The 17,747-nt window shown below is 42.3% G+C and overlaps 1 protein-coding gene across 2 annotated transcripts in view; it reads left to right on the top strand.

Annotated features, from left to right (window-relative positions):
• EXOC4 (exocyst complex component 4) overlaps window positions 1-17,747 on the top strand; it is a 1,827,849-nt gene that overhangs the window by 1,592,113 nt on the left and 217,989 nt on the right. For both annotated transcript variants that reach the window (XM_086918922.1, XM_086918920.1), the window contains exon 16: window positions 8,636-8,814. In XM_086918922.1, coding sequence (XP_086775048.1) covers window positions 8,636-8,814 — 179 coding nt within the window. The remainder of the gene's footprint in view (window positions 1-8,635; window positions 8,815-17,747) is intronic.

Genomic DNA, 17,747 nt, shown 5'->3' with positions numbered 1-17,747 from the left:
ATAATTATACGATTTGCCGAGGGCAGCTATGCCTGCCTAGTCCGAGATTCCTCTGCTCGCCCCCGTCACGGGAGCGCGGGGAATGGCGCTCTTCTGTAGAACCCGCGTCGTGTCTGCGAAAGGTTACCACGGAGCGGGCGCTCCTTTCCATGCCCCGGTCGTCATTAGTTTGATATAACATTTATCTTACAAGGCCCTGGTGCCGACGAGGTCTCCTCAGAAGTTCATAGAAGAAAGTGTTGGCTGGAACGCGGCCGGAATACATGCACAGAGACCCCGCCCCGCGCACAGGCGTGTGACATTTCACGTCCTAACCCGCGGGTCAGGCTGTAATGACGCAGGCCCGTTCCAGCTTTCACGCCGGCTCGCCAAGAGTATTTATACACTTGATCGCCGAGTACATTCCTCGCCTGAGGGTTGGGAATAGTTTCTATATAACTCCATTAATGCATGTGGCGGAGAATGTCACGTTTCTCCGCTTTATTCTGGAGGCCGTCAGCAGGTGAAACGAGAGGAACAACCGCAGATCTCTTAGGAGAAGGCGGGTAGGGTACCAGAACGACCTTTGTGGGACCCGCTTATTAAAGTTAAACATGTCTAAGCTATGGCTTGAGCGCAGTGGGAGATATTTTGTTCCAGAAGCTGTGCGTGTTTGTGCCAGCCTCCATTGAGGTGGGAAATAACATGGTATGCTAGGTAAAGAAAATAACATTGTTATTTAACTGAATTCTTTATTTTGTAGCTATTTTGATTATCTTTTTCTAAGACCCATCAATCACTATTTTGCCCCTTGCACACCTCTAAACATTCCCATGCTTCTCAGCCGGGTCAGGAAATCGAATAACGTGTCCGCATGTTGTAACACATTTTAAGATTTGTACACAGCGCTGACCACAGGCCTTTAAAATCCACCCACCTCAAAGGTGGCCAATTTATCATTTGCTGTACGAAAGGCAGTCGAGATAATGAGATGCCCACGACCAGACAGTGGGCAAGCAAAGAAATGTGGGTGGACTCATGGTTCCCTGCTCCAGGCCTTGCTCGTAATTAGGCATTAAACAGATCAACCTAAATATTAATCACAGCATTTGTGAAAGGTAGTCAAAATTATTGGATGTCCGACGAGAATGAAATTTGTGGAAATTTATGACTAAAGATACATTGATAGAGTGTCCACTGAATGTTGGGTTGTGCTGTGAACCTAAGTGAATGAATGAATATTGCTATTGTGGAGCGCGAACTTAGCCCAAGGGCGTCAAGGCGCTAACTGCAGACCATCAAGATGCGGTGAGAAAGGGAACATGCTCAAACTGACGTATCTAAAAAAAGCCAGGACTTTAAGGCTTTATGAAAAAGTGGAAGAGGCACCTGATTGGAAAGTTCTTCTGGGAGGGAATTCCACAATTTGGGTGCAGCCGTAGAGAACGCTTTGCCACCCCATTTAGCCTTCTTAGACCTAAGTAAGTTTTTGTCTGAGGACCGGAGCGGCCTGCTAGGAACATAGTGATGGACCAAATTAGGCTCCATGAGTCAGGCATAGGATCTTAAAAAGAATCCTACGGGCCATCGGCAGCCAGTGCAATAGCTTAATCGAGGCTGTAACTGAGTGATGTCTAGGAAGGTTCAATACCAGCCTGGTCACAGCATTCTGCACCATCTACAGGCGACAAACAAGGCCTTTATTAATGCCCAGATAAAGGGTGTTTACAATAGTCCAATCTGGACATTACTAATGCAATGACTGCCTACATCGAAGGAGAGGTAGTGAGAGATTTTTCTAAGGATCCTAATGATCCCTAAGCAGGTGGACACAGTCCTATTGACCTGAAGGTTAAGAGAGAGAGAGAGTTGTCCACAATCGCCCCTAAGTTCTTCCCATGAGATTCTGGACAGGGACACACACCAAGTGTGTCCGGCCACCAGTCACTGGACCAGATGTCCCGTTTATTCCCAAAAATCAAGACTGCGGTCTTCTCTCCATTCAGTTTCAAAAAGTTCTCCACCATCCAAGAGGAGATTGCCTCCATATAGCTCCTAAAATTGAGGGCAGGGTCCATTACACTACGTCCTGTAGAAACCATTATTTGGGTGTCGTCCGCATAGGACAACACCTTAAGCCCAAAAGATATCACCACCTTTGCAAGCAGAGCAACATAGATATTAAAAAGTGTTGGGCTCAGGGAGGAGCCCTGAGGAACACTGCACAGCAAAGGTTTAGGGGCTGAATAGAACTGGCCCAACTTCACCATCTGCGCCCGCTCACTAAGAAAGGAGGCAAGGAGCCCCAGATCAGTTCCCCCGATACCTATCTCTCTAAGGCGAGACACCAGCCTGTGAGGAGATAGAGTATCAAAGGCTGCAGTGAGGTCCAATAGCACAAGAAGAGTAGTATGGCCTGCATCTACCTGAGTCCGTTTGTTGTTAAAGACAGCCGTCAAGGCTGTCTCCGTACTGTGGTGTCTCTTAAAACCATGTTGGGAGCCATCAAGAAGGTGGTGGTCTTTTAGGTATTGTTGTAAATGAATCTAGGACGCTAGTATAATTTTCCTGATTCAATGCCTTATATAGATTTAAATTACCCGATCCTTATATAGGCATAGAAATCATTACCATATTTGGACTGAGCCTATACAGCCCAAATGCGGCATGGCTACTTCCACTAAGTACCAAGAATCAACAACGATTTCTTAGAAAAACCCACCTTCAGCAGCGAGGGACTTCCCCTCGCCTAAATACTAATTTATCTAGGAAATCATGGAGTTTTCAAAGAACTGAGTTTTTGAGTTACGTTATTTATTTCAATCGTACGTCAAACTCGGCACCTTCAAAGTATATATATGCCTACATTTGCCCAAAGAAACACACAGTGGTTTGGAGCAGATCGACTAACTACTTGCCCGACGCCTGCAGTAGCAAGTGCCGAAGTAAGCCGACCCTCCAGCTGACGCACTGAGAGACGCTGTCTTTTCTCCTGCCGAGAAATCCATCTCCAGTGTTTCCAGGCTACCCTTGCGGGTTGCTGGGAAATCGAGTCCTGAGAGAGAGATACAAGACCTCCTTCATTCTAAACCAAGGTACAGAGCTGATTAGACCCTTAGAGAATTCTTGGTTAGATCCTTGGCTGAAAAATACTAAACTTAATCTACTCCACACTTACTTCTTCCCTCGTACTAGACTTAGGTTAGGTACACCGGGGTAGGCGTATTTTAGAAGCACCAGTTGAGTACTTTTCGTCATTATTTTATCACTGTATGTATTTTATATGTTTTAAGGCAACTTATGGCTTAGAAACCATATCATGGTTTTACAGTACTACTTTCTAATACTTTTCGTATTATATACCCTGTACTTTATAACCAGTATTCCGATTGTAGCAGTACATTTCTTATGCTTGAGAAAGAAGACTGTTCAATAAATACCTTTTATTGAAAACGCCCGTCTTTCTATTTTCTCAGCACCTCTGGTGAAACGAAGCATGCACGATTGACTGAGTAAAATAGTTATCTATTGTTTCCGCGACTCTAGAGATTGATTTCTTATTCTTGGGAAACAAAGTTGTCATGTTTTTGCGGTTGTCAGAAACTAAGCCCTTCTTGTTTATTCGAGAAAGTTTCTAGTGACCTCTGAGCTAGCTGGCACTCACAATTAAGTTTAATATATACGATAGAGACCTAGTCGACCTCAGTCCTACATCAAAACTATAGTATATGTTATTCCAATGCGCAGAGCCTATTGGGAATATAGGAACTACACTACAGTATGTGCTAAGATGAAGATTAAGATAAGCCTCCAAAATCTTGAAAACTGTGGCGGTGAGGAAACTCCTAATATGCTTGGCAGTGGTGCAGCATCACCGCCAACAAATTAGAGGCCTCGGACTGCTGCAAGATCCGTGATCCCTGGCGGTAGCAGTGGTCCCATGCCGGCCTGACTGCCCACTTTGTTATAAGGCGGTTGGACCACCGGTGTGGCGGTAGCCGCACCCCCACTGTGCCAATATGGCCCCAAGACATATTCTTTCCTAAACCTGGTCCTTCAGATTTGTGATGCCGTCTCAGTCGTACCAGGTCCTGCAATACTTGGAGCATCTTCTCTCCACATACAATGAGCCTGAAACCTTTGCTCTGTATCCTCTTGTCTGGTCATATGTGTAGCATGACTTTCCCATATGATCATACCCTGTATCTGACCAGATAACTGCGAAAATCTTCCTCAGGCTTGCACCTGCCAAACCATAAATATTTCTTCAGGCAGTTGTCTGGCGGCATTAGACAGTTTTTACCTTTATATTTGGTATTATTAACCCCAGGAATGTTCACCCCCACACCTTGACCTGATAGCATTGGATGTCTCCACCCTATGCACTTAACAGTGTCATCTTTGCACCATCCATTTCACAATAGACCTGGCCTATTGCCCTTAAACATATTCAACACATACACCTGCTCTTGCCCAACGTTGGATTAACACTCCTCCCACTCTTATTCGGTATGTATTCTGCGAATCCCTCTTCTGGCAGCTTTGATTCACCGACAACCCTGGGTCCTGGTCTATTAACTTCTGGCATGATTGTTTCTCTGTAAATGGTTCTGCCAACTTTGGAGCATCGTTTTCTTTATACCTGATTCAGAAATATTTGAAACATTCAACCGAAGCTTATGATTGTTAACTTTAGAGCGTGATACTTTGTACAAGGCTTTTCAACATTCGATCACCCCCTCCACAATTTCCCTCCATTTATTTTTGTACACAACCGTGCTGTATTAATGTCCTTAATCAACTTCTGTCTTAATTACCAAATGTGCCTGGCTTTGCTATTCTGTTGAAAAGGCTTCTCTTACATAAATTTTGTATGAGAACTGCTGATGGCTAATACCTAAATATACTCTCATCCTTTTGCACCCCATGCCAGTGGTATTTAAATCTGTCTGAGTCGTCTTTACCTGCCAAGTGGCCACATGTTACGTGTGGCACCTTTGGCCAAACATGAATATTTATCATACAGCTCTGAGCAAGGTGAGTTTCGAGTCCATGCCTATAATAGGAAATTTAAAGGTACATCTCTAGACTGCATAGTGCTATTGAATAGCGTTGTGAACAAAAGTGGTTGGGGAGATGTTGTCCCTCCTGACATGAAGCCACTTGACTGCTATGTTGATGCACATATTCCTAAAACATTTGACCTCTACATCTTTAGAATGAATGTCCTGGCTTTTCTCAAAAAAGGGTCTGCAGGTGTTGTTTCATCCAGGTCCCTCACTGCATCCACGTGGAGCAAGGATTGTACACGTGTGTTTCCTTTGTAAAGGTGTTCTGTCTCTCTGCTGGTGATATCTATTCTGAGGTAAGAAATCTGCGGTTAGAAGTCTCTTCCAGAAGAACAAGTTACTTACCTTTGGTAATGCCTTTTCTTGGAGAGTGTCTATGTAACTGCAGATACTTTAACACCTCACCCCCTCCCTCTCTGCGAACTGCACTTCCTCATATGGAAGTTCTTCTTACATCCAGTACACTGGTTACAATCATTGTGCTGTAATGTGTCAAGAAAGAAACTGATGTCAATGCGCTAGGGTAGTGCCTATAGACTCCACAAATTTCACGTCCGGAACGGATGATGTTGATGAGGAGCTTCGGTGCAACCTACAGCTGGGCAAAGGTACATCTGAAGATTTTCCAGATTAAATCTGGCGCCTGGGGAAACTTCGAAATCAAGGAATCTACGGTTAGGTAGCGTCTCTACCAGTAAAGAAGTTACAAAAGGTAAGTAACTTGTTTATCAAGAGGATAAGAATCAAATAACAAATAAGCTATTGAGACAATTTAATTTAAGGATCTGCATCAGTTTAGTCTTAATTGAGTTGGGGAGGTAGGGGAAGGTTCCTTCGCTAAAGTAGGGTTCTTGGGGCTCTGTTTGAGGTCCTTCAGTTAGTAGGTTTCCAGAAGAGATGTAAAAGGCCTGTAATTATACAGTTGGAGCCCAGTAACCTCTGTGTGGCCTTCGACCCTGATGGAGCAAGGTAAAGAACAAGATTTTGTTCAAACTTGTGAAGTCAATCTCTCGTAACAAAGTAATCAGATTAATAAGCTTGTGGTGAAATTATTAATCAACTTATTTTAAGAGTACATTCATCATTATACGTGGGATAAACTTATGTGCTTTTATGTTGCAAACGCAAAGAAAATAATAAACTAACCTTGTCTATTGTCTTTGTCAGTATTAAATGCGGCAGTTAAATTAATGGCATGTGCTTATGTTATGTGTTTTCGTTATAAAAGCTCATGGAGTTCCTGCCATTCGAAAATGAGAAGTAATTATAATGCTGCCTACATGTGCTTTTGCTAGGTAACATAATTAACAGGATTAATTAGTAAAGGGGGAAGGGAACCGAATGGGTCTCAATTCTTTAATTAATTGATGTCTTGTGTTTGTTTAATAATAGTTTTCAAAGTGAGGCCTAAAGATGGTTCAGAAAAATATGGCTGACAGAGCTGCAGACGCAAAAGCTTGTCCAGAGTGAACTCTTTACACATGCGCAGCTGTGAAGATTTTTGCTGCATTGTCATCGTGAAATAAAAAGCAGTTCTTTGGTTGCGTTGAACGTGCTCACGCAAAGATGACCCAAGGACAGGAACTTGATATGTCTGCCAAGGTTAGGAAGTTAGTTCGAGCCTCGAGAAAATAAAAAAAAAGTATAATTCTTGAGGAAGCAGAGAGAAACGTGGAAATGAAAGACAATAGGGCTTATATGAAGCTTGGACTTGGACAAGAGTCAGATGACTTAAAAATTTTATCGTGGTCTGACACAGGACAGCCAATGAAAAGCTTGAATTCACTGAAAAGAATGTAAAATGTAGAAAATTTAGCTAGAGAGAAAGGTATCAAGTCTGACACTATGAGCAAGGAAAAAACTCTTACTTTCCGATTCCTGAGTGATGTGACATGCTGATGGACCTTTGGCGCATGTAAGGACAGCAGTCTTTAATTGTTTTTTCCCTTTTAGGTGTAGTAAGAAATAGACAGGGAAATAGTTTTAGGGAATGGGAAACCGTTATTTTGCTAATATTTCATGTTTCTGAGTCTGCTTTAAAATGTCAGTATTAAATTCATTTCCTTATTGAAATGCTGCTTTCTTATTTGCTTATAAAATAAAGATTCTAAAACGTTAAATGCTCTTTCTTTATGAAAATAAAGTTAATAAATTTAGATTTGAAAAGACAAGCTGGTCTTGTTTATTCATGGTCTAGTTTCCATCAGTTGATCCATTCACTATAAGTGATTTGATTTTTAGGTAATAAATGATTTAAAACCATGGTAATGAAAAATAAACTGCAGTTGTATATATTAGTGTAAATATTATGTGAATGGTTTATTAATCAAATCACCGGATTCAGTTGCTCAAAAATTGTCTCATTGGTGTTATGGGCCTATATATGTGTTTAATGATTAATGGTGCATATTGAGGTGATAGGTAGCGTTTGTGAGACAGTTTTTCAATCAGTGCGCTGGATCAACCCCAAACCTGTTCCTACAGCTATTCCCTCAGCTTCAGTACTGATATTGTAAGCACACTTGACCCCAACATATTTCTCTGCAATCAAAACAATGCTTATTTGCATGTTAAGAAAGCCTTATTCAACTATCGGGGACCGTTACTTGCTCTTTGCTTACAATGCAAAGAAGTTTAAATGATACCAATAATAATGTAGCTTGCCTCCCAATTTCAAACCAACACGGTCTTATACTTTGATCATGCATATTTTAATGCCACCCTTACCATGTGCCTGTTAATCAGATTATACGAATAAATAAGCTGCAAGCGTTAGTGTCTCTCAGTAGAAAAGGGTATATTTTATGTTATGAATGGCCAGTTGTGATTGGCGCTTTTTTGACCATCCCTACCCTTTCAATAAATCTATAAAGTTTTCTTTGCTTTCTTAACTTTGCCAGTTTCCTAACCCTGCTGCAGTTTTCTAATTACTCAGTTGAATAGAACTTACATTTGATTGCTCTTGTCTCACCAGAATCCTACTTTCTGCGAAACCATTGAATTAAGGAACCCTTCCTTAAGAAGACATTGTATTGCTTCACTGACATTCCACCTTCTGAGACATTAAACTTGTAGCACAACTAACCTGGAAGAGAACTTTAAAGTGTAAAAAACTTGACCATTATCATAGTCCAGACCGTAGGAAAGAGACTGAGAAGGATAGACAAATCTCGTCTGTCACATACAGGAAGCTTGACAAGTCCATCAAGTGCAGGCCTCAGATCTCTGGGATTAAATCTTGCAGTCCCCTAGATCTAAAACTGTTCAGTGCCTGATCCCATTCAAGAAAAGGTTCTCTACATTAACAACATAATCAGATGTGATACTACTTGGGCCAAGAGGGACAGCCTTACAATTTAAGTGGATTCCTTCAGTGATCTCATTATACTTACTGTTGTACATTCTTAGAGAGAGTAAATCTCAGAATCCTCCATGCACCCTTCTTGCAGAAGCCACAGTGTGCATCTCAACGAAGGTTAATAACGAAAGTCAACAAAAGAATTAAGATCTGTATTTTATACTTCAACTTATCTTGTGTTTGAAGACGTCTCACGTTAACGTGTTGTGTTTCCTGTCTTGTCTCTTAGAGTTCACTGCTTCCATTATCTCATTCCGCTGGCCAAGCAAGGGAACTACGCCATTGTAGCAAACGTGGAAAGCATGGACTATGACCCCTTGGTGGTGCGCCTGAATAAAGACATCAGCGCTATTGAGGAGGCTATGGGAGCCAGCCTTCAGCAGCACAAATTCCAGTACATCTTTGAAGGTAGGTGTCTGCCCATATATCCTACTACCTATGTGGTCTTTGAACATTTATACTTCTAAAAATGGGTATTTTGCAGGTGCGCGATTAACAGACGTTTTTAGATGGTGTTTAATATCCTGAGGCAAAATGTATTAAAGTTTGTCTGTGGAACTAGGCTAAGCCCCCACGCAGAGATAATCACTGATAAAGTTGACCATTTCAAGACACAGAATATTTTTTGTTTTTATATGGGGGACGTTTTTTAATTAGTTATTCAGGAGTGTCCTTGGGACATAAAGTTAGTCAAAGATTCACATTTGTGTTTAAGTGTGAATAGCACTCTTATTGCTGTACAATTGTCACTCCTTCCTACTGCCTTCTTGACCCTACGATATGCAGTAAAGTGCCTCTACTGTATTAGCTTGTTGTTACTGTTGAACTGTTCCTTGTTTTGCTCTGTCAGTTATGCAGTGCTTTTTGTACCACGTGATGAGAGCATTCTTTGTAAACACCAAATTAAAAAAACAGAATGGCAAAGTTGAAACTGATGTAGGCACCAATTCTGATTTATGTAAATTAATTGGAATGAAAAGCTTTTATTTGCCATTATTGTTGCATAATTAATCTTTTAAGGAAAGGAGCCGCTGCATTTGCCGATTATTATACTCTATACTCAGTAACTCAAAAGCAGATAAGCAAACTGCACTTCTAAATGAAGAAGTAGAACAACATACACATTAGAGAACTGGAGCTAGCTCTTTCCCAATTTTCATCCAAGGTGTATCCGCAAAATTGACTACAGGACGTCGTCTTCACTCTGCACGCCCCATTATATATTTCTATATCTATCTATAATTATCTATCTAGTTCTATCTAGATATATATGTATATATATTTAGGTATATATATATATATATATATATTTTTTCACTGAAAAAACCATAGGTTTAAGCCTTAGGAATAAGCTTTTAAAAAACCTTTGAAATTCACTCCAAAAACTATAAGTTTTAGGGGTGTTATAGTTAGCTGGACATTTCACTCATACAAAACCATTGAAATTGCTCCTATATAGTTAGTTGTACTAACTATATTTCGCGCACCCGCAATCCACTGCTGATGATTTCACATATTACATCATTTATGACATGGCCCGTGACATGGTCCGTGACATCACTGATGTCACAGTGTCTCCCCACGAGACCCCGAGGAGACAATAGGCAGTAAACTCAGGCTAATAAAATCTTCCTTTATTAATCCAGAAGCATTAAATCACAATTGCCGCCTTACACGGTTCGACTCTCCGTCTTGATCACAGGCACGGCAAATAACGGCTGCTGCATTTCACACAGGTAACATATTTATATAATGTTCCAAATTACATCATTCCACAATGCCTCCTGGTAGGAGTAGTCCGAAAGTTACAATCATCCCCACCGTTGGGTGTTCTTTGCGTGATATGTGCGCTGGAAAAAAGCAATCCTGGAAATCAGCTTCTGGATTAATAAAGGAAGATTTTATCAGCCTGAGTGTACCGCCTATTGTCTCCTCGGGGTCTCGTGGGGAGAAACTGGGACAGATATATATATATCTGTATATATAGTATCTCCTGGTGGTCGCCAGTAGGTAGTTATAGTTAGGACCTAGTTACCATAGGAAAATGGCAATTCTGTTCCCAATAACTTTGGCGCCGATTGACGAATCTTCGCAAAATTTTCAAAACTAATTCTTTGTTGAGATCAGTTCCTCTGTTGAAAGTTTGGGGTGATTCGTCAAGGGGTGACCGAGAAAAAAGGCTACAGGTCCTATGGGTAAACAGAATTACCTCAGATTTGGCAGGGAGAAGGGTCTTGGTCTAGAAAGCACGCCTTTGTTTATTTGGTGTAAATCCATTCAGTCATTTTTGAGAAATATAGAAATTTACAGATATCGATATTTGGGAATTCTGCCATCTGATTGGCTGAGGCCTTATGAGCACGAGCTTGCTGCTTATTGGCTGCGAGCGGTTGCAACTAGGAAGTGTTGGAGGCCATTTTGTGGTTCCTTTGTAGCGAGTAAGGGGAAAAAAGTTGGAAAGAGGAGGGTAGGAGTACTGTCACCTTTGTGGAGTGTTTAGGGTGTGCTATAGAGGGGGTGCGAAGCAAAGTATTTACCCCTACCGGTGTGAAAGTACTGGGCTACAGAAATTAAGTGAGGTATTGCCTAGTGTGTGATATTGCTAAGGTGAGCTGGTGCGCGACTCGGGGATTAAAGCGCGAGCCCAAACTGTGTCTCTTATGCTGTGAAGTCATGTGCCCTGGCCGCTGCAGTACAGTTGTGGAAATAGTGTTATCATGTGTTTATACCTACTAGGATGAACTACTGACCCGTACTGGTGTGAAAGTCCTGTGGTACGTAAACTATTTGAGGTATTGTCTAGAGTCTCATGGAACTAGCCATTTTGTTATTTTGTTGAAGCGAGTAAGAGGAAAAAAGGGCAAAAGACGTAGGAAAGAGGAGGGTAGGAGCACTGTAACCTCTGTGGGGTGTTTAGGGTGTGGTATACAAGGGGTGCGAAGCGAACTACTCATATCTACTGGTCTGAAAGTGCTGGGCTACAGAAATTAAGTGAGGTATTGCGTAGAGTGTGATGCTGCTAAGGTGCGCTGGTGCGGGACTCAGGGTTTAAAGCGTGAGCTTAAATTGTGTGTCTTATGGTGTGAAGTCATGTGCCGTGGCCGCTGCACTACACCTGTGGAGGTAGTGTAAGCATGTATTTATACCTACTAGGATGAACTACTGACCCGTACTGGTCTGAAAGTCTTGGGGTACGGAAAATATGTGAGGTATTTTCTAGAGTCTCTTGGTGGTAAGCTGAGCTGCTGCCGGACTCAGGGATGAAAGCGTGAGCCCAAACTGTGTGTCATATGCTGTAAAGTCATGTGCTCTGGCCGCTGTGTGCTGCTAAATTGAGCTGCTGCTGGAGTCTGGGATGAAATCGTGAGCCTAAACTGTGTGTGCTATGCTGTGAAGTCATGTGCTCTGGGGCTCTGTAACACCTGTCCAACTTGTATATGGTGCTTAGGTGGTGGTGTACAGGGAGTGCGAAGGTAAATCAATACAGTATTTGTAAAACGCGAACTACTCACCCCTATGGGTGAGTAAAGCTGGTGATCAAAGCGAGAGCTCTGTGCTGCAAAGTGAGATGGTCTGGCTGCTGCACCACAGCTGTCTGGAGAAAAAAAAAATTGGCGAGGGTCCGGGAGTTGCCGTTATGTGGCCCTAAAATAGCGGACCTACGTTGTAAGTTATAGGGTGGCTCTAAAAAGAGACCTTGTGTTCATTAGTTGGAGCTACATATAAGTGCGGATGCACAGCTTCAAGTTATTCAGGAAAACTCAGTTTCCCTGATCTGTGAAGTTTCCATTACTTTTGTAGATATCCGCCATATCAAAACATATGGTGTTGTTGTAGATGGACCCCATTTTGTGATCTCTGAGGTATGCCAACACAGCTTTGTTGACTTCCGAAATTTTGTGGACCATTTCCACTTTTGTCTTTGGGGTATAAGGGAGTATAAAAAGACATTTGGAGGCAAACGTAACATAAATTGTCCAAAGGTGTCTTTCATAAGCATTTCCAAACCTACCCCAGTCAATGTTCCTAGGTCGTTTCCACCACAGTGCACCATCATGAGGTCAGAGTGTTGGAGATTCAAACAAGTTTTAACCAAAGGAACAATTGGTGCCACTTCCATCCTCTCTGTGGAAAACATTTAATGTCCACATTTTGTAAACCTAGGTCTAAGTCAATATGTCTCTTTCTGCATACCTCGTGCACCAGAAAACATAGCTATGTCCTACGAGCCACACTAGCATTTTAAAGGTATGACTGGAAGGTAAGGAAAGATGTCTGAGATGAAAAGGATTGTTTTTTAATAGTAGGGTGCACAATCGTTTTGTGGAAAGGCATCTTTGTGATTGGTTAAGAAAAAGCAGTTTGAACGTGGAATATATATTATAGGATAAAATTTGGTCAACTCAACTACACCTGCTACTTCCATTTGGAATGCAGTGTTCGAACTTAAAACAACTGTGAACTTTTAACCTGCAGGTGCCGTTAAATGTTCGCGAAAATGTTGCAAAAAAATATCGTTAGGTTTGAAAAAATTGATGAACTTTAAATCTCCACATGTTGTAGAATGTTCTAAAAAGTTTGTTGATAGAATACTTTGCGTTTTGGCTTCTGTGTGTACTTGAACATTAAAAAAACAGTTTATATGGAAAATTAGAAAAACAGTAATAGAGAGAAGTTTTGCAACCTAAAAGAATCAAGGAACTATTCTAATTTGTTTATATGTATTTATGTGTGGAGGAGCAAAATTATAGAAAGAGGAGCAGCAGGAAGAGGAAGATGCGGGGAGTGGGGGGACGTGGGTAGATGGGTACAATGACATACATGCACAGTGAAGTACAGCACAAGTATAGATAAACAATGGCCAAAATGAAACACATTACCAACATACCCCCAACAACCTTCTTGGGCTCAGAAGAATCCCTGTGCGGTTGAACAAAGAAGACTCTTAGTCATGTATAGATTTACATGTAAAAACATTTAATTAAAGAAAAGAACAACAAATAAGACTGAAGGGAGTCTGGTGCCGGGGTCGCTGCCAAGAAGTTGGGGTCACTGATGTTCAAGACTCAGGACACAGTTCGATATGTGGGATTTGTTTGTGTTAAATAAGGTTAGTGGTACCAGAAGCATTGAGAGTGTAGGAGCTTGTATGATGTTTCATGTGGACGGGTCGCACTGGAAGCAATGTGTCTTGCCTACTGGACTGCATCATGTGGAATCGGGACTGTATCTGAATTGTGAGGACTGCTGACCGTTGTGTAGGTCAGAGGTAGCGATGAGGAAGGGCGTACAGCCTCGTGCATACGTTGGTTGTCCCACCGGCCTGAATAGTGCACGTTCAGTGGCACCACTTGTCGGCGAACTTCAATCTGTAAATACTCCTCACTAATCGTAGGGAGTGAGGTGCTGTGATCACTGACACGAAGTTGGGGTCACTGCTGTTCAGGACTCAGGACACAGTTAGACATGTGGGATTTGTTTGTGTTAAATAGGGTTAGTGGTACCAGAATGGACGGGTCTCACTGGGAGCAATGTGTCTTGCGTACTGGACTGTGTCTTGTGGAATCAGGACTGTATCTGAATTGTGAGGACTGCTGACCGCTGACACGAAGTTGGGGTCACTGCTGTTCAGGACTCAGGACACAGTTAGACATGTGGGATTTGTTTGTGTTAAATAGGGTTAGTGGTACCAGAATGACAGGTCGCACTGGGAGCAATGTGTCTTGCGTACTGGACTGTGTCATGTGGAATCAGGACTGTATCTGAATTGTGAGGACTGCTGACCGTAGTGTAGGTTAGAGGTAGCGATGAGGAAGGGCCTACAGACTTGTGCATACGTTAGTTGGGTCACCGGCCTGCGTAGTGCAAGTTCAGTGGCACCACTTGTCGGCAGACTTCAATCTGTACATACTACTTACTAATCAAAGCGAGTCAGGTGCTGTGGTCACTGCCACGAAGTTGGGGTCGCTGCCATTTAGTACTCAGTTACACATGTGGGATCGGCTGGTGTTACAGAGCATTAGTGGGTCTACGTATCGCCGGCCCTGCATATGGAAATATGCCTCACTGATCATTGGGAGTCTGGTGCTGTGGTCGCTGCCACGGACTTGGGGTCACTGCCATTCAAGACTCAGGACACAGTTACACATGTAGGATCGGCTTGTGTTGAACAGAGTTAGTGGCAGCACGTGTTGCCAGCCTTCCATATGGAAATATGCCTCACATCCAATGGAGTCTACTGCAGTGGTTGACTCACGGAGTTGGGTTCACTGTTATTCACGACTCAGGACACAGTTACACATGTGGGATATGCTTGTGTTGAAGACGGTTAGTGGCACCATGTGTTGACGGTGTTTAACAGTGTAGGTCAGAGGTAGCGGTGAGCAAGGGGCCATAGCCATGTGCATACGTTGGTGGCCCCATCGGCCTGCGTAGTAAAGGTTCAGTGGCAGAATGTGCCGCTGGCCTTCCATATGCAAACATCCTTTACTGATTAAAGGGAGTCTGGTGCTGTGGTCGCTGCCACGAAGTTGGGGTCGCTGCCATTCAGGACTCAGGAACCAGTTACACATGTGGGATCGGCTTGCATTGAACTGGGTTAGTTGGCACCACGTGTCGCCGGTCTTCCACAGTGCAGGCCAGTGATGTTACTGACCATGTCATGAGTGATGTAATATGTGACGTCATCACCAGTGCTTTGCGGGTTGGTGAGTTATAGTTAGCTCAACTAACTATAACAGGCACATTTCTCTGGTTTTATATGAGTCAAATGTCCAACTTACTATAATATCCCCGAAACCTATGCTTTTTTTAGTGAATTTCTAAGGTTTTTTAATTGCTAATTGCTAACTATAACGTCTGTAAAACCTAGAATTTTTTCAATGAATCTATATGTATATATATATATATATATATATATATATATGTGTATATATTTCCAAAACACCTTTCTTTTTCAAAAAAAGGAAACTCCTCGCACATGCAGCAATAAAGATTTACGCTTTTAGTCCCAATTGCATTTAAACTCCAAGGTTTATTCTGGCATTTTTCAATAGCAAACAACCAGCCCCCCTACGCGTTTCAAGACAACCTGTATCTTGTTCAAAAAGCAAACATATCTATCTAATCTTACCAATGGACATGTTACACTGGTTTTTCTTACGAGGAGGGGCTCTGCATTCCAATTCTCCAACCCTACACTCTGATCTCCTACGTCTTTACTAATGAAGCCATGGCTCTTTTGCATCCTTCTTGTACCAATGAAGTAGTAGGGATTTACCTTGTTTTTATCCCCTGTTTTTGGTGATGTACCCAATCTTTGTGTAAAGATGCTTGTACTGCTGAAATTCTTGCTCTATGTATTAAGGAAGTGTGCACTGGTGCTGGCGTGTCTGTGTGTGCGTACTGCTACTGCCCGTGTTGTACTTTTTCTGTGTATGAGTGAAATTTTCACAAAAACTGATTATAGGAAATCTGTTATCTTTGTTAAGCTTCAGAAAGCCTTTCAGATATTGGCTTTGTCAATATTTATTTCCTTTTCTCTGGTGTTCTGCACATTGACAAAGGTTGATTTATGTCTTTATATCCTGTTAGTTAATTGCAAGACGTTGTAAAATATCATGTTTTATAAAGTCTAGAAGATTTCAGTCAAAGTAATGAAAATGGAATGTTATAAACATAATGCAGAGAGTTTTGATTATCTGGGGTTATAGCAGATGAAGCTAGCACACAGTCCAGGTCTTTGCTGGGTGGGTCCCATGGCTCAAATTGAGAAATTGGGACTGTACGCCATATTATAAAAGTAAAAGGTGCTATCCCCAGTGCAGGCATAAACTAGTGCATTCACTGGGAAAAGGGCAGCATTGAAAAGTATAGAGGCAATTTGAAACCGCTGTCTGCCTGTTCACCATTAGAGATCGGCCTTTGTCTGCAGTGCGACAGGGATCATCCCCACACAATGGTCAGTGTGTGACTACACCTATCTGTTGGCACCAGTGTACCTCTCCCAAAAGGTTCCCTAAGGCCCACACTGGCAGAGCCCCACTTTATATGTGACACACTGTGCGCCTCCCAACGGCCTGTTTGCCTCTTCTCCTGTGGCTATAATTTGGCACAAGGGCAAATATGGTACGTCACTCACTTGGGGGTTATCCCCCAACGCGATCCATAATACACAATGGGATGCACATGTGTCTGTGGCTCTCCTGACCACACCCCTTCTATATAAAACTTTATAAATAAATGTAAAAAAAAATCCCAGTGTGGCAGATTGAGAGATTTACCATCAAGCTTTCCTCCCTAGGAGGACAGAAAGAACCAGAAAATGTTGAGACATTGGGCTAGAGCCCCAACCTCAGGGGCTCAAACAGTCTTTCTTCCCCCCTCTGGTGCAAATTGGGCCATTGCCCCCAAATCTGCCCTTTGCCTGGGGACAAAAAACACACTAGACACCAGGAAATAATAGAATGTGGTGGTGCTGGCCAGGCCGCCCTATAATTTCTAAGGGGACCCATGTATACCGGTGTAAGTACTTGTGGAAGGGCGCAGCAGAAGCAAGTTTGATGTTCCCAATGTAAAAGTGGTATTTCAATGAGCACATATGATCTATATTGTGGTGGCGAAAAAACTGTGCATTCATGAAAAGTGTTGTCTTGAGCATCTAAAGCCAGGAGATTGAGCCAAGAATAAAAGTCTTCAAAGTGATAGCCATTGTGGGCTTTAACTACGAAAATAAAATCACCACCTCCATTAGTAAGTCAAATATATGTTATATGTGCATGACAGCAGGTCTGCAATTAACTGTCACTGGTAGCGCCATATTGCAGGGATTCTATTTGGAAACTATGCATGGGGTCACAGGACTTCAGAATGTAGATTCCAAGTCACCATACCACATCAATACCTATGGGTCCAAATCCGACTAGCTCATAGTACCTTACCTGCCTTCCTAACCATCCCAGAGTAACAGGTACATTTGCAACCCAGAAAGACACAATGAAAGTTTACAAAATGAATCAAAACTATTGTGCTGTATCATGAAGGAGCCTTTGCTGCAATTAGAAAACATATACAACTGAGCAAAGTAAGCAGCATTAAAAGCAAACTGTATACAAAGGAAAGCCCTGCGATGGCGCATGATATGTCTGCCAACGCCTATCCTCACTATGTGAACACAGTAATCTCTGGATCAGAGCTGGACCCCATTCCTGGCATTTGTAGTTAGGTGGTCTGCATCTCATGTTTGTGCAGAGCTGGTACGCCCGCTCCAGGACCTTTCCCTCTGCTGAAATCCTCCTCTCTGTTTTCAAAAAGGCAAAGCTTTGTTTATATGATAAGAAGTG

This window comes from Lissotriton vulgaris, chromosome 1_1, assembly GCF_964263255.1.
Source record: "Lissotriton vulgaris chromosome 1_1, aLisVul1.2, whole genome shotgun sequence".
Classification (NCBI taxonomy): Eukaryota; Metazoa; Chordata; class Amphibia; order Caudata; family Salamandridae; genus Lissotriton; species Lissotriton vulgaris.
The sequence above is the reverse complement of the archived record's forward strand: the minus strand, read 5'-3'. Positions and strand labels throughout refer to the sequence as shown.